Genomic DNA, 22889 nt, shown 5'->3' with positions numbered 1-22889 from the left:
GGAGGTGTGCAGGAGGCAGCTGATCGATGTTTCTCTCTCATCGATGTTTCTAACTCTCTATCACTCTCCCTTCTTCTCTGTAAAAAAATCAATAAAATATATATATATATATTTTTTTTAAAAAGGTCATTGCCATGTTATTTATACTACAGAAAATATGGAAATAATCTCACATCCAATAATAGGGTGGCTTCATATGATATACTGACAGAATGAATATTATTCAGCTACTAAGATTATGTCTAAGCAGTTTTTAGTCACGATTTTTGCAACATTTAGTTTCTTAAAAAGGCATTTGATATCCTACATTCAGAATACTCCTCTATGTATAACTGTTACCATCCCCATTTCAAAGGTGGGAAACTGAGGCTTTGGAGAGGCTCAGGATCACAATGGACTCAAAAGTCACTGCACTGCCAACCTCTATGTTATACTGTCTCCCTAGGAACAGAGACAAGACAGAAAACATGCTTATTGTTAAAAATCACTTCAAATAGGTTTGTCTCTCCACCCTACAGCCCACCAGTTTGGAATAACACAAACTACCCATTAAGACTCTGCAGCCAAATGTTCTATTTCTCCTCTAAAAAGTGTCAAGTGGTTCCTGAGCTTAACTCTCACCTTTCAAGTAGAACATTCTGCCTAGTAAGAAAATACTGCCATTTACAAAAGAAGGGGACAAAATTCTAAATCACAGAGGTGAATTATGTAGAGAAGGACAGAGCTCCCTGCCCAGTGCAGGGCCCCTCACGGATCAGCTTGGCCAACTGCACCCCCTACTCAATAACGAGTCTGACAGAGCCCTCTCCATTCAGACCCACCCTGCCCGGTCACAAGCAGCAGGGAGACAGGGTCTTTTCTCCAGCCCAGCACTTGAGTGGCACATGACCTTGACTCTGGGCATCTGCTGCTCTCTGCCAACCACTCTCACCGAGGGAAGATGGCACAGGACATTCCCGTGACTGTTGTCTGACACTCAGAGAAAAGATGTGAGGCTTTAAACAAGAATCGCAGCTGGGCTTGGGGCCCAAGAGCTGCTCAAACAGGCTAGAGCCGGGGGTGGGGGAGATGTGGGCCTGCAAAGAAAAAACAAGGCAGGTTGCTGACAATGTTGCCCATTATTGCAATCTGGTCTCCTTGGGCCTTAGTTTCCCATCTGCAAAAGTGGATTAAGAAAATGTCACAAGGCTCTTGTGAAGTTCAGATTTCAAAAACGGACATACTGCTATTATTAGTGATGTTAATAATTAAAAGCTGACTGAGCGCTCTGAAATATGCAGTGTTCGGTGATGCTTCAACACTTTCTAGGTGTGGAGAACTTGGACAAATGACTTAACCTCTCCAAGACTCAATTTCTTCTTGTGAAAATGGGATGATCGCAATAAGATCTGCTCTCGTGAGGGCGCTGTGAAGATTTAATGTGATCATGATGCACAAAGAGTGCTAATCAACAATTATCAATACGCAATGTGCCAGATCTTCATTCAGTCCCTGTGCCCTATGAGTAGGTGCTCTCACCACTCTACCTGCTGGTGGCTGAACAGCACTGTGGGTCACCTCTGCCCTCCCCGCTCTGCATGACAGTGCCTCCTTCCTTTCTGAATGACTGTGGTCTGCCTTCTCTCTACCACTGATAGATAAAGCAGTGGCACCAAACAAAAAAAAACCAAAACCACTGTTTTTTCTTTCTCCCTCCCTACAAATTATTTTTAAACTCTGTGGTCATGACAGCAGCAAATCAACAAGTGCTCAGCTGCTGCCCCATTATCGGAACCCATTTCCCTGTGGCTGTCTCCTCCTCAGCAGTTCTTGTCATTGCTGGGACCAAACACCCCCTGGGGAACACTAGGTCCAAACGGCGATGGCTGCCTTTGGCCTGGTTTACAAAGGTGACAAGTTCTAAAATAAGAAGTTCCTTCTGAAGAGAACTGATCACCAAATCAAGCTGAGGTCTGGAGACAAAGTCAATTAAAAAAATCATAAAAACAGGGAAGTTGGGAGTGTACTGGGAGCAGGCAGATTTGAGGAAGGAGGAATTAAAGAAGTTCCCTAAAGTCTACCTGCAACAATTAACAAATTACAAAGTGTCCACCGATAGGAAATCTTGTAAAAGAATCCATGCAGTGGTGAGGTATAAAATGCTAGAAAGTTCTGGAAGAATATGCAAGAAATGGCAGTTTCCTCTGAGGTATCTGAATATTTTTACTAAGTTGCCTTACCTTTACTTACAACTTAGAAAAGGAAAAAACAGGACGATTTCTAAGGCTCTCCTGCACATGACCATTGGGAAGAGAGGACTGTCAAAAATCTCCGTTTCTATGAGAAAACAGAAGCCATGAAGTGGGGGGACTTGCTCAAGGCCAGGAAGTATATGGCAGAGGTGGAACTAACTTCTTTCTTCCAAATCCAAATCTGGAGACCTCAAGGCTTTGGTGACTGAGAAGGTTCTACTGGCAGGATAAAGCAGACGTGAACTCCAAACTCATTTGGCTAGATTTATGAACCAAGAACAACCGGTCATCTTAGAAAAGATACAAATTCCCCCCAAGGAGGGCCTAGGCTGACCTCGCGAACTCTAGCAGAGATAGGAGCTACTGGTTAGTGACGGGCCCTTGCTGCCTGGAGACAAGGAGTTAAAGGAGAACAGAAGTGCTCTCCAATCCTGTGGATGGTTTAGGCACAGTCCTGCAGCCAAGTCTTGGGGTTTAGAGATACTTCCTGTCTTTCAAGTGTGGCACAGTGAGAAAAGGTCATGGTCAACTATGCAAATTAGCACCACCTAGATGGCTTTACATAGGCCTCAAATCCTATCCTATACAATAAAAGCCTAATATGCTAAGTGTCCAACCGTTCATTTGACCAGTCGCTATGAAGTGCACTGACCACCAGGGGGCAGACGCTCTGACAGGTAGTTAGTTTGCTGCTGGGGTCGGGCAGACTGGGACTGGGCGAGACGGGCTGGACACACCCTGGAGCCCTCCCATGGTCCCTTCCCGGCCCCAATTGTGCACTGGGCCTCCAGTCCTATATAATAAAGAGGTAATATGCAAATTAACCCTCACGCCCTTACAAGATGGCTGCCTACGACCAGGCTGGCAGGGGGGTTAGTGAGGGACGATCAAATGACTGCACACCAGGCTGCTTGGGGCGGCCAGGCTGACTGGTGGGGGGGGAGATGGACGGGCAGTAAGAAGTGAACAGGCCGGCAGGGAGGGGGCAGTTGGGGATGACCTGGACAGCACTGGGAGTCACTTAGGGGCGATCAGGCTGGCACACAGAGGCAGTGAGGGGCGATCAGGCAGGCAGGCAGCTGAGCGATTAGGAGCCAGTGGTCCAGGATTTTGAGAGGGCAGTCAAACATCCCCCAAGGGGGTCCCAGATTGGAGAGGGTGCAGGCTGGCCTGAGGGGACCTTCCTCCCTACCCTCCCCTCGTGCAAAAATTTCGTGCACCGGGCCTCTAGTAAATTAATAAAGCCTTAAGTTAAGCATTGGCAAGATTCATCCTGGCCAGAGCTGCTTGATGGTTAGTGTCTGCCCAGGCACCAAACATGTACCTGGGTTGTGGGTTCACTCCCCTTCCCCAGTTGGGGCATATGCAGAAGACAAACCAGTCAATGTGTCTCTCTCACCCACTCCTTCTCTCCCTCCCACTCTAAAAGCCATGGAAAAAATTGATTAAAAAAAAAATTGGCACAATTCTCCAAACAGGACAGGTGATCACAGCAATCAATCACTCTACATCTACCAAGCCCAGTTCTGCGTCAGGCCTGTACTGGACAGTCAAGAGATGAGGAGCTATGGTCCCTACCCTCAAGTCAGTCCTGTTGTCCAGAGGGTGGGATGGGATTTCAGAGGAAGAAAACCCAACTCAGACAAGTGAGTCAGGTTTTGGAGGTAACACCAGAGCTGAGCAGTAAAGGTAAGAGGGAAGGGCCAAAGCAGGTAATCTCGGGGGAAGGAATATGAATGTGTATAGAAATGTGATTGACAGCATGAGGTGACAGATGTTTGGGGGATAACAAATAGTCTGACATGAGTGTAAGGTTCAAGGAGGGCAGAAGGGATGGAATGAGAAAGGCCAGCTGGCCCTAGGTCTGGGATGTTAATCCAGGAAGTCTAAATTGTATTCTGAAGGCAAAGTACAATCATGGAAGGGTTTTAGTTTTTCAGTAGACTAGTCTGGTAACTGAAAATGGAAAATGGGAGGCAGAGGGCCGCTGGGAGGCAACCAACCCTCTGGAAGAACTCCGGGCACATGAAGAGGAAGGACGGAGTGGTCTAGGTTGAACTTCATAGAGTGCTACAGACGGTGCTTGCCTAGGACTCTAAATGAACTTGATTAATGGTCCGCAGAAGAGAAGATGGGCAATCGTTGGAAGAAAACTAAGTAACAATTTGGAGCATTGGTCCAACAGACTCATCCCAGCTCCAGATGCACATAGGCGGCCCATTAGAACATTTCCTGGCTTATCCTTAATCCTTATCCTTAATCTAATCCACAACCCACCTCAGGGTCAGCAGGAGAAAGTGCCTCACCAAAGGCCACCACGGGAGGTCCTCTGCCCCTCTAGGACCTGCCTCCAAGCCACTGCTTGTATTCCTAGTAAGGTCTTACCCAGCTCTAGACAAAAACTGAAGGCCTGTCTGCAGTTGGAAAGTTTATGTGCAAATAAACCCCCCACAGTGGGCCTAACACTACTGTATGCCAGAGGAAATGCTTTTTGCAGAGCAAGGGCCCAAGGGGGAGGCCATCCCGCCTTGCTTGGCAGTGGGGTTGTACTCACTACACCTCTTGCCTGGTTCATCAAGGCTTTGTGTTCCCACTGATGGGCCGTGGGATTTCTGCCACAGCAGAGCTCTCTCGGCACCCGGGCAAATCTGGGGAAACCTATATGGCTCCTTTCCAGAAGAACTGTACACAAAGAACACCAGGTTAGACCCCCACCCTCTGTAGAGATGATAGGATACACTGCTAAATGGGTCCCCTTCCCATGGACCCGGTCCAGATCGGGAAGCTCTTTGCAGGCATTATTCAACCGGTCATCAAATATCAAGGTTGTCCCAGGTGCTGAGAACCGGCTTTTTTTGGTTATTTTAAAATTTATGTTGAATAATTGTAGAATCATAGAAAAATTATACAGAATTCCCGAATAACTGCATTTAGATTCCCCAAATGTAAATATGCTACCACATTTGTCATTATTTCTTTATATTTTTATCTATACATACACATTTTTCCTGAATAATTTGAAATTCACCCCTACATACAAGAACATTCTCTTACATAACCATAAAACAATTATCAAAATTACAAAATCAACACTGATATGAGTATTCTTATCTAATCTACGGACCTTTATCAAATTTGACCAATTGTCCCATTAACGCCCTTGAGAGCATAAAGAAAAATCTTCCCAGCTCTCAGATCCACTCCGGGATTCTACACGCCATTTCATTGTCATGTCTCTTCATTCGCCTTTTATCTGAAATGGGGTTCCTCAGTCCTTTAGGATACTTTGAAGAGAACAGGCCATATTTTTGTTTACAGAATATTCTTCAATTCGAGTTTGTCTGATGTCTCTTCATAATAAATTCTGACTACCAACCCTGGACAAGAATTCCTGCATGGTGCTGTGTCCTTACACACTTGGACAGGAAACCCTGTGTGTGTCTTTCTCAGTGCATACTATCAACAGGCATGAGATCTATTTGTCCTATTCTTGGAACGCTAACTTAGATCTCTTGGTTGAGGAACAATCTGCTAGTATTCTCTAAAGCAGCAGTCGCCAAACTTTCGGACCTCATGGACCACCAGCTGGTGACCACTGCTCAAAAGTGTCTCTCAGTATTAAAAAGCTTCTTGGGCCTGGCTGGTGTTGCTCAGTGGTTGAGCATCAACCTATGAACCAGGAGGTCACAGTTCGATTCCCTGTCAGGGCACATGCCCAGGTTGCGAGTTTGATCCCTAGTAGTGGGTGTGCAGGAGGCAGTTATCAATGACTCTCTCATTGATACTTTTCTCTCTCCCTCTCTCTTACTCTCTGAAATCAATAAAAAAAATATATGCCCTAGCTGGTTTGTCTCAGTGCATAGAGTGTCGGCCCGCAGACTGAAGGGTCCCAGGTTTGATTCCAGTCAAGGGCACATGCCTGGGTTGTGGGCTCGATCCCCAGTGTGGGGCATGCAGGACACAGCCAATCAATGATTCTCTCTCATCATTGATGTTTCTTCTCTCTCCCTCTCCCTTCCTCTCTGAAATCAATAAAAAGTATATTTAAAAAAGAAATATAAAAATAAAATTTAAAATATGTATTTTTAGCCTTAGGTGGTTTGGCTCAGTGGATAGAGCATCTGCCTGTGGACCAAAGTGTCCTGGGTTTGATTCCGGTCAAGGGCATGTACCTTGGTTGCAGGGTCCTCCTCGGCCCAGGCCCTGGTCAGGGCTCATGCAGGAGGCAACCAATCGATTCTCTCTCTTTTCCATCCACCTCCCTCCCTTCCACTATGTCTGAAAATCAATGGAAACAATATCCTTGGTGAGGATTAAAAATAATAAATAGCCCTGACCGGTTTGGCTCCGTGGATAGAGCGTCGCGCTACGGACTGAAGGGTCCCAGGTTCGATTCCGGTCAAGGGCATGTACCTTGGTTGCGGGCACATCCCCAGTGGGGGGTGTGCAGGAGGCAGCTGATCGATGTTTCTCTCTCATGGATGTTTCTAACTCTCTATCCCACTCCCCTCCTCTCTGTAAAAAATCAATAAAATATATTAAAAAATAATAATAATAAATAAAGCATCGTGGGAGGAGACAACTATCCTGTTTACAGCACACTTTCCCATTAGTTTTAGCATCCATCAATGACTCTTGACAAATAATTTTTAGCACTATGGTGAAAATACAGGTATTTTACCTGTACCATTCCTGTTTAATTTATTATTCTACTGTAAAACAAAAGAACTTTCTCCTTTCCCCCATTTATTTACCTGTCAGTGTAGACTCATGGGTTCTTATTTTATTCTATGGGTTATAATCTATTCCTACCATTATTTATTTGATCCTTTAATTGGCCCAAAAAGCTGGCTCCTGGGTCCTGTTGACATGACCCACCATTCTTTGAGCCCTTCCCCATTTTCTGGCATAGCAGATATTCCAAGCTCACCTACAATTTTCTTACCCCAGCCCCAGAATCAACCATTTCTCCAAGGATCCCTGTTTTCTTGGATACTAACAATTATAATCTGGGTATGAAGTGGGTTCATTGCTATTGGAGTGTCTTTGCTTCTAAGCCCTCTCAACAAATGCTAGAAAATATATATATATAAATGTGAAAACATACATAAACACAACTATTTCTATAGCTACAAATAAAAAACCATGGCTTCACCTGATGACTCTAATTCCAATCCAATCCCACAGGGTTCCTTCTAACCTTTTCCACCTTCCATATTTAGAGAAACTCCTTTTTCTGGCAATAAACAAACAAACATTATCCACAATACACAGGGTGGGGCAAAGTAGGTTTACAGTTGCTCGTATGGAAAATAATAATTAATCACTAAAACAAGAATAAACTGCATTTCACATACTCACAACTGTAAACCTACTTTTGCCCCCATCCTGTACTTACCTATTTATTTGCTCAATTCTAGAATACACAGTTTCAGAATTACTAACCCATATCACTGTGAAAAACAAACCTACTAACCAGAATTCAATATTTGTTTATAGTGTTTTTCTCTTTAGTACATGGGTTAGTTCCTTTTTTTCCTGTAATGCCGCCGTTTGACACACAGGACTTAATCAGCCATGGCCGGGAAGCTCAGTTAGAGCATTGTCCCAATACACCAATGTTGTGGATTTGACCCCCAGTCAGGGCATATAGAAGAATTAACCAATGAATGCATAAGTAAGTAGAACAACAAATCGATATTTCTATCTAATTAATTAAAACCCTTTTTAAAAAATTGTTTAAGGTAAAGCATTACATATGTCTCCTTTTTTCCCAACTGACCCCCCACCCGGCCACTCCCACCCCCAAGGGCAAGCCCCCACCACCCTAGTGTCTGAGCCCACAAAATTTTTTAAAATAGTAAATCAAGGCTTTGACACCAGATGTGAGTTCCCGTTCTCCTGTGGCAATGGTCTCGCGCTAACTGGCTCACCCTTCAGAAACCTGGGGCTTTACAGAAATGAGGCAGTGCCAGCCACGCCTAGCTATTCTGATTCGGTCAATCTGAGTGAGAACCAGGGAATCTGTATTTTACAGATGTTCCCAGAGAAGCACTGGCTGTAATATAAAAAGCCTAAAAGCAGGGCCTGATGATCTCCTCTGGCCAGTTCCCACCAGCTCGTCTCACGGGGACATGGTGCTTGCAGTGCTGCCTGCCTTGCCTACACGTCTGCTCCTCTGCCGGCAACGGTCTCGCCTCTTCACCGCCTCGCAAATACCGAGCCTTTAACACCCAGCTCAGAAGTCTCCTCCTCTATGAAGACTTTTCAACCTCCCAAACATGGCCACACCCTCAGTTCCCTGAGCTCCCCATAGTTTGCTTTTGATTATGAAATAATCCGCACACTGAAAAACAGACCAGCACAACACGACAGCTTTTTCCATTGCCCTGTTACAGCGCTCCTCGAGAGAAGCAGAATGATCTGTGTTTGTCTTTTCCACTGGCAACAAGAATTCCTCTTCCTCCTCTGATGATTCCCAGGCACGGGATCTGGCACACAAGGTGCTCAAAAATGTTTGGTCTAAGATTATTCGCAGCTTTAACCCTGTGGCTCAAAGATGGCCTAGGTTCTTTTTCATGAGTCTTCAGAAGAGAGACGAAGGACTCTGTGCTAAGTAATTCTCATTTTGAGATGAAGTCCATTTCTTCCTGCTCTGGACTAAACCTGCCTGTTATTGTTCATGCTGGTAACTGAATGCTGTTTCCATACCAGACCTGATATTTTTAGCACTCCTGTTATGATAAACTCACACTAACCTCAAAAAGAACAAATCAAAGTCAACTTTTTGCCACAGGAAACCAGCTCATGCTTAATGTTTTGCAACATGCCATGGGAGAATAATAAAAAGATGAGACCTTTTGCTCACAGATGGCGAGGCCAACGCTCAAGATAGTGGAAAAATGCAGCAGGAAGCGTTCAGTCTGGCCACTATCTTATTAAGTAAACTGGAAAAACACTCAGCACCCAAACAAGGCAAACACACGCACATGGACGGGAGGGCAGCTGCTTCCCCGGACGCTGAATCGTGTACAGGGCAGTAAGAACCATCCACATGTGAGGCACTGGAATCCAAAGCCTGCTGGGTGCCCGGGGAAGCAGACAGGTGAGAGGATCCTGCGGGGTCACCAGTGGGCCGGCGGCTCTCCCTCCAGAGTGGAGTAAATGACCAGATAAGCAATACCAGTCACTCAGGCCAAAAATACTTATCAAGCACCTACTATGTCCTCCAATGGTGAAACCAAGTCAGGTTCCCTGTAAGGTATTCTCAGGTGCGCATCACAGCCGAACACCTGTCCTCACTAGGAACTCCTGAGGCAGGTGGATCCGTCACATTCCTAGAAGGGTCTGGGGAACAAATTCCAAGGACTGGGAAAAACTAAAAACGATTTATGTGACTTTCAGGATGAGACTGGTCACAAAACCTGCCTGTACGCTCAAAATGGGTAAACTTTCTGTTTATTTATCATACCTCAATAAAGTTGTTAAAAGCATAAAAATAAAAAATACAGAAAAACAAGACACACTCACTGACTATTTAGAATGAGAAGAGATTTCAGAGAGAGGCTGGCTAACATAGTCCTCCCATTTCTATAGGCGAGGAAATAAAATCCTAAAGAGGCAACTGACCTATCTATGCCCAAGGTCACAAAGACAGATGATGGCAGTGTACCTGGCAGAGGCAAGTTCACCTGTGGAGGCTGCTGTGTCCTGCATAAGTCCCACAAGGTCAAATTACAGGAGAATCTCAGTTCTGTGAATGGCTGAGCAGAAAACTGGAATAAGTATTTCTCTGAACATGAGAATAAGGAGCCCGGCCAGCGTGGCTCAGTGTTTGAGTGTAAACCTATGAATCAGAAGGTCATGGTTCGATTCCTGGTCAGGATACATGCCTGGGTTGCGGGCTTGATCCCCACTGTGGGGTGTGCAGGAGGCAGCCGATCAGTGATTCTCTCATCATTAATGTTTCTATCTCTCTCCCTCTCCTTCCCGCTCTGAAATCAGTAAAAATTAAAAAGAGGGAACGGGCTGTGCCTGCGAGAGGATCAACATGCCTTTGGCGAGATTTACTACACCCATCCTTGGAAGAGGAAAAGAAAAAACATAAAAAGAAACGGCTAGTTCAAAGTCCAAATTCTTATTTTATGGCTGTAAAATGTGCAGGTTGCTACAAGATCACCAGTTTTCAGCCACGCTCAGACGGTGGTTCTTTGCGTAGGTTGTCAACAGTGTTGTGCCAGCCGACAGGAGGAAAGGCTAGGCTCACGGAAGGATGTTCATGTAGAAGAAAGCAACACTAATGATCCACACAGCTTCCTGAATTTGGGTTGTATCACAAAAAGCCTTATCAGTTTAGTAATTCCAGTTAATCTACCAGGATAAGGTAATTACATTTAATTTTGTAAGTATACAACAGTGATCTCCTATTTTGGTATCAATTTTTCAATAAAGTTTTGATGATGGAAAAAAAAAATTTTTAAAGAGCTCTTTTCTGGTTTTTGCAGCGCGAGGAACCATGAGCAGCGAAGTCTCCCGCGACACCCTTTACGAGACAGTGCGGGAGGTCCTGCACGGGAACCAGCGCAAGCGCCGGAAGTTTCTGGAGCCAGTGGAGCTGCAGATCAGCCTGAAGAACTATGACCCTCAGAAGGACAAACGCTTCTCGGGCACCGTCAGGCTGAAGTCCACGCCCCGCCCCAACTTCTCCGTGTGTGCGCCGGGGGGCCAGCAGCACTGCGACGAGGCCAAGGCCGTGGACATCCCGCACATGGACATCGAGGCACTAAAGAAACTCAACAAGAATAAGAAACTGGTCAAGAAGCTGGCCAAGAAGTATGATGCCTTTTGGCTTCGGAGTCTCTGATCAAGCAGATCTCATGAATCCTGGGCCCAGGCCTGAATAAGGCTGGCAAATTCCCTTCCTTGTTGACCCACAAGGAGAACATGGTGGCCAAAGTCGATGAAGTGAAAACCACAATCAAGTTCCAGATGAAGAAGGTGCTGTGTCTGGCAGGGGCTGCTGGCCATGTGAAGATGACAGATGATGAGCTTGTGTACAGCATCCACTTAGCTGTCAATTTCCTGGTGTCATTGCTCAAAAAGAACTGGCAGAACGTTCCGGCTTTGTACATGAAGAGCACCAGGGGCAAGCCCCAGCGCCCGCACTAAGGCCCAGCTGAATAAACCATACTGCCACCGTTAAAAAAGAATGAGCTGATGTGCTCACAGAGTCAGCTTAATGCTGACAAGCTGAGGGCTCTAAGCTGCGGGCGGGAACCAGGGGATGAGAACGTAAGAGCTTGCCGCTTTACTTCCAGAACCTTACTTAGTCCACCAAGCAGTCTGGCAGGCAAAACGGCCCCTGGTTGGGAATCACCGCATCCTGGTAAACTCAAATACCAGTTGACCAGCATGACTAATTTATAAGCAGCAGCTAGACCCAAAACCTTTGCAAAAGGACAACTACTACTTACGGAGGCTTTCTATGCGCCAGGCACTGAGCAATTAGCTTCTCCCAAACGGCTGACCCGCCGCTCTCTCTGAACTCCAGGCAGGAGGGTGCTGCTGTGACTCCAGGTAGCACTTCCTTGCTGCACTGCCCGAGTCCTTAAAGGGGCTATTTTCTGAGTCCTACACTCACATGCAAAGACTCATTCCTACTTAACCCATTTCATTATTTCTATACAAATGGATATTAAGTGCTTTAAAGTAGTTCATCCCCCAACTTTCCTTGTCCCCAACTGGGTCAACACCATTAATTACTATGGGAAGAGCTTTACTCATAAATAATGTAAAGATAAACTTCAGCCCTGTCTGATCTCCTTACTAGTTTATTAAGGAGGCTTTATACAGCTTTATGTATTTCCCTTTGGAGAGCTAGCACGCACTTTGTCTGTGCTGACTTGGAGGGGGAGTTCCTGGAGTCTGCACAGACCAAGGGATGGAAGGAGGGATCAGCTCCCCTCTCTTCCCTGGGGAAAGAAGACCAAATACTGTCTAAATGCAACCAAAAATGCTTGGTAGATTTTACAAAGGAAAGCTACATCTCCACCTCAGAGTCTCCCTGCGAAAGGGTGATGGTTCTGCAGAGACACTCACTGACTTGCAGGCCTGGGTGAACACATGGCGCCTGGGCAGGTGATGGAGGGCCTCCAATACTGTAGCTGTGCTACATGAACTGGGGCGTGGAAAAGGAAGTTGGGAAGCACATCCCCAGAAGGTCAAGGTGATTTTTTCTCTCTACTTTTCTGGCATTTTCTGCAGTAACTATGAGTTATTTTTACACTAATTAACAAACTGGTATTTTGACATGTGCTTGCAGTGTAACGGAGAATGAGTCACCTTTCTCTCTCTGTGCCTCAGTTTCTTTGTCTATAAAAAAGGGTTAGCCATAGTATCTAGCCCCACAGCTTGTGCTAAGCACTCAATGTTAGTGATTATTTTTAAAACAACATTAAAAAAATTACCTAAAAGTGCGAAGCAGAAGGAGCCAAACAATACTTAGCTAACAGCCCCTGCCGCCCCCCTACCCTCCGCCCCAGTAAGGAGGGAGAGAGAAAGCGAGAGAGGGAGACCTTTCAGGAGAGGAAAACTGGTTTGGGGGCCAAGGAGGAACTCTGTAGAGGGAAAAGCGGTGCTGAGAAAATGTTTGATTTATGACACTGTTATCTCAGGATCAACTTTAGAGGGTAGGTCATTTCAACAAATAAAAAAAAAAGAGATTTGAAAAAAGCAAAAATCATTAAGAAACCAGAGCTCCATGACGGTCCTCATCTCCATTCACTCAGATGTGTGGCCACTGAGAATCAACTAATGAGGAACCTAACTCAGGGCGAACATCAAGAAACCATCTGGACTCTGCCGCCACATGTGCAGAAATCAAAGCCCAAAGCCCCGGCTCACCGGAAGCCTCGAGCCCTCACCTTGAAGGAGAAAGTAATCCGAAGTTGTGCGCTTCAGGGCGGCCTTTGCTTTGTCGCTGCTCCAGTCCACCTCCAGGGCTTCTTTAATGGAGCAGAAGACCACTTTCTGTTGAAAAAAAGGCAAACAGCTCAGGGATAAACTATGCTCGGCTTTAACTCACAAGGCAGTACAGCTCTTCACCACTGAGAGAAATGTCATTACCTAAGGTTTACTGTTCATTAAAGGAAGCTGAGGCCACTCAAATCCAATAAACGTTTATTAAGCACTTACTGAGTGCTCCTCTGGGCACTGGGACACAGCAATGATAACATACTCCCTGCCTTGAAGGAAGACAGAGCAAAGCTAAAGCCCTAATACCATTCTGGTTCTTTCTCTTACTGGGTGTATTTACACTACAGAAATAAAAGCAAAGAAAAATATGTGTCTAGAGATATTCAATAAAAGTTTTTTTAATAGTAAATAAAAACAAACAAAAATTAATAAATGTTTCTCAGTAGAGGAATGTTTGCTGCTGCTGATGGATGACAATACTAATAAGTAACAGCAAGAAAAAGAATAACGGGCCCTGGCTGGTTTGGCTCAGTGGATAGAGCGTTGGCCTGAGGGCTGAAGGGTCCCAGGTTCAATTCTGGCCAAGGGCACATGCCTGGGTTGTGATCCCCAGTGGGGGGCATGCAGGAGGCAGCCAATCAATGATTCTCTGTCATCATTAATGTTTCTATCTCTCTCTTCCTCTCTAAAATCAATAAAAAATATTTTGAAAAAAAGCTATAAAAATGCCCAAACCGGTTTGGCTCGGTGGATAGAGCGTCGGCCTGCGGACTGAAAGGTCCCAGGTTCGATTCCGGTCAAGGGTATGTACATGGGTTGAGGGCACATCCCCAGTGGGAGATGTGCAGGAGGCAGCTGATTGATGTTTCTCTCTCATCGATGTTTCTAACTCTCTATCTCTCTCCCTTCCTCACTGTAAAAAATCAATAAAATATATATTTTTTTAAAAAGCTATAAAAAGAAAAAAGAACAACGGGGATGAAACGAAAGCTGCAGGCTATGGAAATGGAAATGGCATTGGCAAAAACCCTGTGGTAGGAGAAGTATGGCTAAAACCTATTAAACTAAACCAAATAATCTTGGAAAATGACATAATATATACTCTAAAATGTAAACAATTAAATATGAATGAGAAAATGGTTTCCCTTTCCTGAACAATTCCATCCAAAGTCACGTACTGGGACTGAGGGAGGGCAGGAAAGAGAGAGTGTGTGTAGAGGAGCTGGGGGCCTCCCTGGAGGAGACAGACGATAAGAAGGGCTTCCCCAGGGACAGCAGAGAGAGTGACTATATCCACAGACTGGCTGCAACTAGTAAATACACTGAGAATCTGGGAGGCCAGGCCTCTCAATGTCGGAGAAGAGAATTGGAAATATGGGGAGAAAACTAGAACGAAGTCTGTGGTTTTGGGGATAAACTCATTTTCAATGTATGGACAGATAAAGAAATAAATGTAGATGCAATTCCCTGAAACAAGAAGTGCTCAAAGAATGATGGGGACATGAAACAGAAAACAGGACACAGCTTAAGGAAGTGCCCACTGGTCAAATCTGGAACAATTTGAGGGTAAAAAGAAGTAATAATAGATTGCAACACTTAAAATAAACTAGGATCCATTAGTCCACAGACCTAAAATTAATCAAGTTTAATGAGGAATGGGATATTTACATATTTTCAAAATACCTCTCTATAAAATACATATTAGTCACACGGGGAAAAGAGGAATTGTATTCAAAGAAGTCTGGCAGACATAATCTCACTCAAATGATGAAAGTGAACATTAGCAGTAAAGGGCATATGGAAATCATGCGCCAGACCACAGAACGTGATGAGAAGCATCCGTACCATGATATTTTTGCCAAAATGTGTAGCTGGAATGTAATCATAAGGGAACATCAGATGAACCCAAACTAAGGGACATTTTACAGACTAACTGGCTCGTAATCTTTAAAAGTGCCATGAAAATCTAGATGCACACATGATCCTGAACCGGACCCTTTGCCAAAGGGACATGACTGGGGCAACTGGCAACACTTGAATGGGGTCCGAGGATTAGACAGTAATGATGTAACTGGATGAGTTTCCTAATTTTGATGGTTGGGTTGTGGTTATGAAGGATGACTTGTTTGAGAAAATACAAACTGAAATCTCCGGGAATGATGGTTGGGGCATTATGTTGGCATCTTACTCTCTGACAGTTCAGGAAAAAATGGTTCTCAGTACTGGTTACTTTTACTGGGTTTAAAATGGGTGTGTATAAATAATTTCAAACTTACAGAGGTATGGGGTCCTCTCTTCTCTTTCTCTACACACACACACACACACCCCGGCATCATACAAATCCCCCCCCCACTCAATATTTAAAAGAGAGAGAGAGAGAGGCTGACTGACTCAAAATAACAAGAGTATAATTTAGGAGGCTTACTGAACCAAGATCTATCAGCTACCAGGCAATTTACATAGCTTATTAAGGATCAAAATGAATATTATAAATGAAATTCCAAATTGTTAATGAAGATTAAATACACTCGAAGTTTACTTTTTCTTTTAATCCTCACCTGAGGACATGCTCAGAGAGGAAGCGGGGGGAGGAGAGAGAGAGAGATATCGATGGGTTGCCTTCCACATATGCCCCAACCTGGGATGGAACCCACAATCCAGGTATGTGCCCCAACCGGGAATCTAACCAACAACTTTTCGGTGCATAGGATGACCAACTGACCCACATCAACCAGGGCAAAACAGTCAAGGTTTTTTTAAAAAAAGTGTTTTTATTGATTTCAGAGACAAGAAGGGAGAGAGTGAGAGAGAATCACCAATTGGCTGCCTTCTGCATGCCCCCTACGAGGGCTCAAGCCCGAAACCTGGGCAGGTGCCCTGACCAGAAATTGAACCATGATCTCCTAGTTCAGTGATGGCGAACCTATGACACGTGTGTCAGAGCTGACATGCGAACTCATTTTTTTGGTTGATTTTTCTTTGTTAAATGGCATTTAAATATATAAAATAAATATCAAAAATATAAGTCTTTGTTTTACTATGGTTGCAAATATCAAAAAATTTCTATATGTGACACGGCACCAGAGTTAAGTTAGGGTTTTTCAAAATGCTGACACGCCGAGCTCAAAAGGTTCGCCATCCCTGTCCTAGTTCATGGGTCCATGCTCAACCACTGAGCCACACTGGCCAAGCAATAGTCACGGTTTTAAGGTGGCTTTCTGCCTCTGAGTTGGTATACAAGATGTCTACAGTGCCCTCAAACCTTTGGGTCAATGGGTCTGTTTGACCTCAAAAGATAAGTCATGTAGTCAGCCTAGTGACCTTTAGTGCCTTATACAGGCTGCCAGAGCCTTCTTAAAGAGCTTTAAGCACAGATCAAGCCATCAGCAGTATGCTGGGAATGTTATCATAATGAGGAAACAAAGTTTTATCAGATTTTAAAAACTACCACGACCGTAATTCCGAGGTTCCGTAGTTTGCCTCACCAGGAACAATGCTAACAATCCACTGGTCCGATAAGCCACTATTGGATAATGAATGAGAAAAAGAAGTGTGTTTTAGTGTCAGTCCCACCTCTAACACTGGGACAAGAGTACAAATGAAAACCCATATATCACATCTACATGTTTAGTTATAAATCAAACTAGTAAGCTACTAAATCAAAGATATTGTATTCTCCTGCTTAATAAATATACCTTCTCCACAGCCACCTTGGAAGATCAGGTTCACATTTGGGATTCTCACACTCCTTGGGGTTCTCTGCCAGGAGGAGGTGTACCGGGAAAGCTGTCCCCCAGTTTTCCCTTCTCTTTTAGCTTTGTCCCCTCAGCTCGTCCTTTCCCACCAAATCCCACCCCCACCCTCCAGGGGCGTAGGCATGTAGACACTGTGGTAAAGTCAGCACTCCAGAGTCAGATCAGGGAGGAAGCCCAAAAACGCCTGGGAAGCAAGCCTGGGTTGTCTGGGTAGAAAATTCCGGGGTCCCAGGCGTCCAGAATGTGGTCTAGAACTGAGGGCAAAAGCTATGGGCTCCAGTGGACACATCTCCTTGATGCCATGGAATCCTCACGCTATGAGAGAAGGGCTGGAAGGAGGACAAACTGGGACCTTCTAGAGCACTAGGGCCAAGGACAGAGGCCCTTTTGCCTCCCAAAGTCTAAGGACAGAACCATGACAGTTTTGACACTAAGTTGTGACCCCAGGCAAATGAATTTACCTCTCAGGCCTGACGGTGGCAGACAACTTTTAGGAGGTTCCCTGGTACCTGGGGAGGAGGCCCACAGTGGCCCTATCTGTAATATGCACTAGCCCTCCAGCCACAGGTGACAGAGCCAGTGGAGGGCCCATGGCCCAGGACTGACCAATCGGAGTCTTTATCCGGGGAAGTGAGAATTTGAAAGTTGGAAGCGGAGCCATATTAATGGCAGGGCTCTTAAGAGAAGGGCCAAATTCCTACCACCAGCTGCCTGGTTTTTTACCCTTCTCAGATCACAACAGTTATTCAGTGCTTCTTGTGTTACTCCAGCCTGCCTCCAATTAATGACCCCCCCTTTGTTGTTGTTAATCCTCACCTGAGAATATTTTTTCCACTGCTTTTCAGACAGAGTGGAAAGGAAAGAGGGAGGGAAGGGGGGGGGGAGAAAGAGAGATAAACATCAACACATAGATGTGAGAGACACATTGACTGGCTGCCTCCTGCAGGCACCCTTACTGGGGGTGGGAAGGGAAGGGAATCTGCAACCCAGGTACGTGCCCTTGACCGGGAATCAAACCTGCAACCCTTCGGTGCATAGGCCGACACTCTAACTAACCATTAGCCCTGGACAGGGCTAATGTCCTTTTTTGTTTTCCAAGCTACCAAAAGTCTACTATCGACTTTCACAACAATTAAAAATAAAACAAAACTTAACCAGTCACCTAATTTGTAGCAGGACAGGTGCAAGAGGCGATGCCTGTGTCACTCAGCTCACCGGCGCTGGATTTACAGAGAAAACACACTCGACAGTGCTCTCAGGGAATGAAGGCTCCTTCAGGTGAAGCGCCCAGGACAGTGTCTGCTGAGCAGTAGCATCCACCATCTCCCTGAATGAACACACTAAGATGGTAACTTTCACACCTCACGTGGCCCTTCCACTTCTCCTCCTTTGGCTCCTGGACCCCTCTGACTAGAATGCTTAACGCTTCCCCTCTGCTATCCACTCCTTCATGGGAAATCCTGAACCTTAAGGATTTCAATCTCATAGTTCAGTTAAGACTAGTGACAAGCCCTCTTATACTCACTCTTATAGCTTCCAGAGGTGGGGACCACAGTGAAAGACACAGCACCAAATAGATTAGATTTTCAATAAATACTTGTGAGCTGCTTCTCATTTGCCAAAAATCCCAACAGTGAATATAAAAAGTGAATTCTCCACATGGCCTATCAGCCATCAAGTTACGGAGTTGTGCTAGGCCATTTAGAACTGTGGGAAACTGCAGTGACCTGCCCATGTAAGAGGAGACTGGTTCAATAGATCACAGCAAGGCAATGTACACCTGCTCTCCAAAGTAGATGTAAGTCGGGAGTGCTCCCAAAAACACATTGAACAAAAAAAGCAAAACACGTTACATGTCATACATATTAGGTCATTATATGCCTTACATGTATTCATATATATTAATTAGTACTCCAGCTTTATTAAGTACACATGCACAGAAAGTGTTCTGAGAAGAATGTTATAGTCCTTACGGGGAAACAGGGTTCACATTCTCTTAGCTTGTTCTGTGTTTTCCCCGCCTGGGATTGTGAATAAATTTTACTTTTTAAATCAGGCTGAACATCTGTAACATGATATAGTTCTGGATATAAAATAAAGTTGAATGTAAATCAGCATCAAAACAACCTTTAAAACTACAGGCTTCACCTGGCCAGTTTGGCTCAACTATGAACCAGGAGGTCACAGTTTGATTCCTGGTCAGGGCACATGCCCGGTTGCAGGCTCAGTCCCCAGTGTAGGAGGCAGCCAATCAATGATTCTCTCTCATCATTGATGTTTCTATCTCTCTCTCTCTCCCTCTCCCTTCCTCTCTGAAACCAATAAAAATATCTTTAAAAAAAGAAACATATGCATACCTTATTTAAAAAACAATACACTACAGGTTTCTAGGTCTAATTTCCATACCTATTCATGGGAGACTGTAGTTTTTAAAAAGCACTCTAACAGCAGATTTTTGTGGATGACCTGCTGCTCTCCCATGCTGCCAGCAGTATTGTAATAAACGGCTCATATGATTCAAAACAAACAAACAAAGCACTCTAACAAATGACAACCACAACCGGAGACAGTTTTCACACTTCGCAGAGTGGCAAAAGGGCCTGAAGCTAGCACACGCACACGTTACTGTTCTACATTGCTGGCTTTGAAAGGTAAACGGATAGAACTACTCAGGAGTAATTTAGCAGGCAGGGTCTGGTGAAGCTGAAGCTGCACACATCCCAGTTTTCACCCTAAGTATCTAGCCTGGAGAAAGCACACAGGTGCCCAAGGAGGTTAGCTACACACACGAAACACTGACTGTGGCCACCCAATTTGTAACAGCAAAACTTACAGACTGAATGCCCCTCAAACAGCAGAATAAATAGTGATCTATTCACACAACAAATACCCTACAGCCGAGAGAGAGAGAGAGAGAGAGAGAGAGAGAGAGAGAGAGAGAGAGAGAGACCTGCAGTGCTGTCTAAGAGAAGTTGCTGTGAGGATGAAACATCTTCTGTCTTTGCAATACGGATGCCAATAGCCACGTGTAGTTACCAAGCGTGTGAAATATAGTTAGGGAGGCTGAAGAAGCAAATTTTTTATTTTATTTAATTTTAACTAATTTCAATAGCCACAGGTAGCCAGTGGCTACCAACACGGACGGGGAAGCCCAGGAACTACAGAGATATAACACTGCTCTTAAAAAGCAGGTGGCGGCATTCACAGAATATGAATCAATCCCTAAAAAGTTAAAAAGCACACCAAACAATTCTATGTTGCTGGGAAATACATACTTAGGAGAAGAAATGCATGGGAGGGAGAACCACGATGGAGGACAGTGGTTAATTACGTTGGGAGAGACGGTCAGGGGTGAGCTCTCACCACAGTGGTAATGCTTTATGCTCTAAGTTGGGTGATGGGCACATGGTTAGCTATATCCTTCTTGACTTATACCTACAACATCACACAAGTTCTATTCCACTAGTTAGACTTACAAACACATGATAAAACACCATGCCAAGCAGGGCTATATCCGCCCTTTCAGGTACATTAAGTCCACACAAATGCCTGCAAGCCAGGTGAGGGGAGAGAAGCACGCAGATTAGTACAATAGTACTGGAAATGTTTTTGTTTTTAAGTTGAATAGTGTTTTATTGTTATGTCCCAAAACTTGCATTGATGTGGCATGATTTTTATGCATATCTCCCCCCCTCCCCACACACAGGATTGTGCTGGATTCTAGGAAGCACCCTCTTTTCTCACCCCTAGAGCTCAGAAACTTTCCCCTTGTGAGACAGGGCACCACCAGCACCCACCCCACACTTTACAACCATCAGACTTAAAAAAACCCTGCTATCTGAATTCCACCAACCTTTCTGCAGTTTGCACCCTGCCTTTCCCTGCCACTCCTCCCCCAAACCAAGTGATTCTGACAATTAAGCAGCATTTGGGCCTCAAGGCTCTAGTCCAGGCAACTCAATGACTTCTACGGATTTCTAGCCAAGTCCCTTGTCCTGTTTGGAATTTTGTTCTTGGCTTAGCTCACAAACCTAAACTGCCCTGACTGGTTTGGCTCAGTGCTTAGAGCATCGGCTTACGAACTGAAGGGCCCCAGGTTCGATTCTGGTCAAGGGCATGTGCCTTGGTTTCGGGCACATCCCCAGTAGGAGATGTGCAGGAGGCAGCTGATCAATGTTTCTCTCTCATCAATGTTTCTAACTCTCTATCCCTCTCCCTTCCTCTCTGTAAAAAAATCAATATTACGAAACCTCATGTACTACAAAGTTAATCCATTTAGTTGATCACCAAGGAAGTTAATTCAATAATTCTTTTTTAAATGACAATAATCTGCTCTAAAGCTATCGTATTGGACTGGAGGAAGCACAGACATTTCCTGGATATGACCGTACCAGGCACTGTCTCGGAGTACAGCAGTGGACAAAACTGCCCCTATGGAGCTTAAACTCTAATGGGAGAGACACTGACAAGTGATTTGAAGAGTAATCATGGTTACAAATCAAGATGCCACATAAGCTAGTCAGTCATGAGGAATGTTTCTTTAAGGATGGCAGTGAGAGGAGGATGACTGAGCTGTCAACAAACTGCTCAGGAAGGGGGAATCAAAATAATGAATCACTTCTCCACCGTGGAATTTCACAACTAATTCATGAGAGGAGTATTAACAGTGCCCAAATTAGTCACCCTCTATTTTCAGAAGCAGAGGTAAAACTAAATCTGTGTTTCTTAGCATGTCATGAACAAATCCTACTTTATGATTAGTTTTTCAAGTGCGACTAGGGCAAGTAACTACCATCGGGCACCTACTCCTGTCTGGCAGCCCCTCACAATAAAGAAACATGAGCAGCAAATGGGAATGTGGCAATGGCTTCTCCCAAAGGTTTTTCTGGAATGATCCCCATGTTAACAATACTGTATCCCACCATCTTCATAACAGTTCCCATTATCCTAGACACTCCCAGGGGAATCACCTTCTAAGTCCTAGGGGGAGCCAGTGCCCTAGCCTCTGTCTGCGCTCTCCCACCTGCTGCTCTCGCAGAGCTGTGTGACCTTGGCAGGTCTTTTAACCTTTCTTAGCTTCAGCAGCATCTGTGAATGGTGACAACAGGACTGTGATTCCCTGCACCCAAAACACTGCCTGGCACACAGTAGGCATTTTGCAACTCAAAGGTACAGAAAGAGCTGGCTGTTCTGGAGTGAGGAAAGCCCGAGTCACTCTGTCTACATCTGTGCTTTTGGTAGATCCTGCTTCCTAGGACTGGTCCTGGCTTCAGCGCCTGGCAAACCGGCCTTCACATGCCAAGTCTAACAACTCTTTCTCTGGGAAACTTTCTTAACACTTCCTCGCCACAAAACCATTACTGTACTCTCTCCTTCGTCCACTACACATCCACTGTGCATCAGGTTTGTGCCCAAGACCCAATTCTGATTACATCTGTTGCACGACTTCTCCTGGACAGCAAAGGAAGCAAACAAACTACTAAGCACCCGTCTCCGGGCCATGGACTTCCCTGCTGCTGTATTTATCATGATGGCACATGTGCTAGAAAGGCCCCGTGTCTTCCTAGAGGGTGTGAAAACCACAATCTCTGTTTTCCCTCTTTGTTTTTTAACTGTTTCTAATTTAGGAGCACAATGCGTACCTTGAAGCAAAAGTGGCTTTACAACATTTGGACCCTAACCAGAAACCTTTCACAGGAAACAGGAAGTGGCTGCTTCCCCACCCCCATCCTGCACTCTGAGCATAACCCAGCTAGTTATTCCATACAATTTAGGCAAAAGGGCAGAACCTGAATCAAAGGATTTCTGAGTTGGAGGAAAACTTCCACACCTCAGAGGGGTGTCTGCCAAAACGGAGGACACTTGTCGGTACAGGGTGGCGAAGTCCTGGCCCAGACCTTCCACAGCGCTCGCGGTGAGGCCGCACAAA

At 45.0% G+C, this 22889-nt stretch overlaps 1 protein-coding gene and 2 pseudogenes across 1 annotated transcript in view; 2 read left to right on the top strand and 1 right to left on the bottom strand.

The window, feature by feature from the left end:
- SAE1 (SUMO1 activating enzyme subunit 1) overlaps positions 1 to 22889 on the bottom strand; it is a 78065-nt gene that overhangs the window by 24641 nt on the left and 30535 nt on the right. The window contains exon 6 of the mRNA XM_006772027.2: positions 13154 to 13259. Coding sequence (XP_006772090.1) covers positions 13154 to 13259 — 106 coding nt within the window. The remainder of the gene's footprint in view (positions 1 to 13153; positions 13260 to 22889) is intronic.
- LOC102752984 lies at positions 1862 to 10694 on the top strand (annotated as a pseudogene).
- LOC102774602 lies at positions 10731 to 11430 on the top strand (annotated as a pseudogene).

Source organism: Myotis davidii, unplaced genomic scaffold (assembly GCF_000327345.1).
Source record: "Myotis davidii unplaced genomic scaffold, ASM32734v1 scaffold566, whole genome shotgun sequence".
NCBI lineage: Eukaryota > Metazoa > Chordata > Mammalia > Chiroptera > Vespertilionidae > Myotis > Myotis davidii.
The sequence above is the reverse complement of the archived record's forward strand: the minus strand, read 5'-3'. Positions and strand labels throughout refer to the sequence as shown.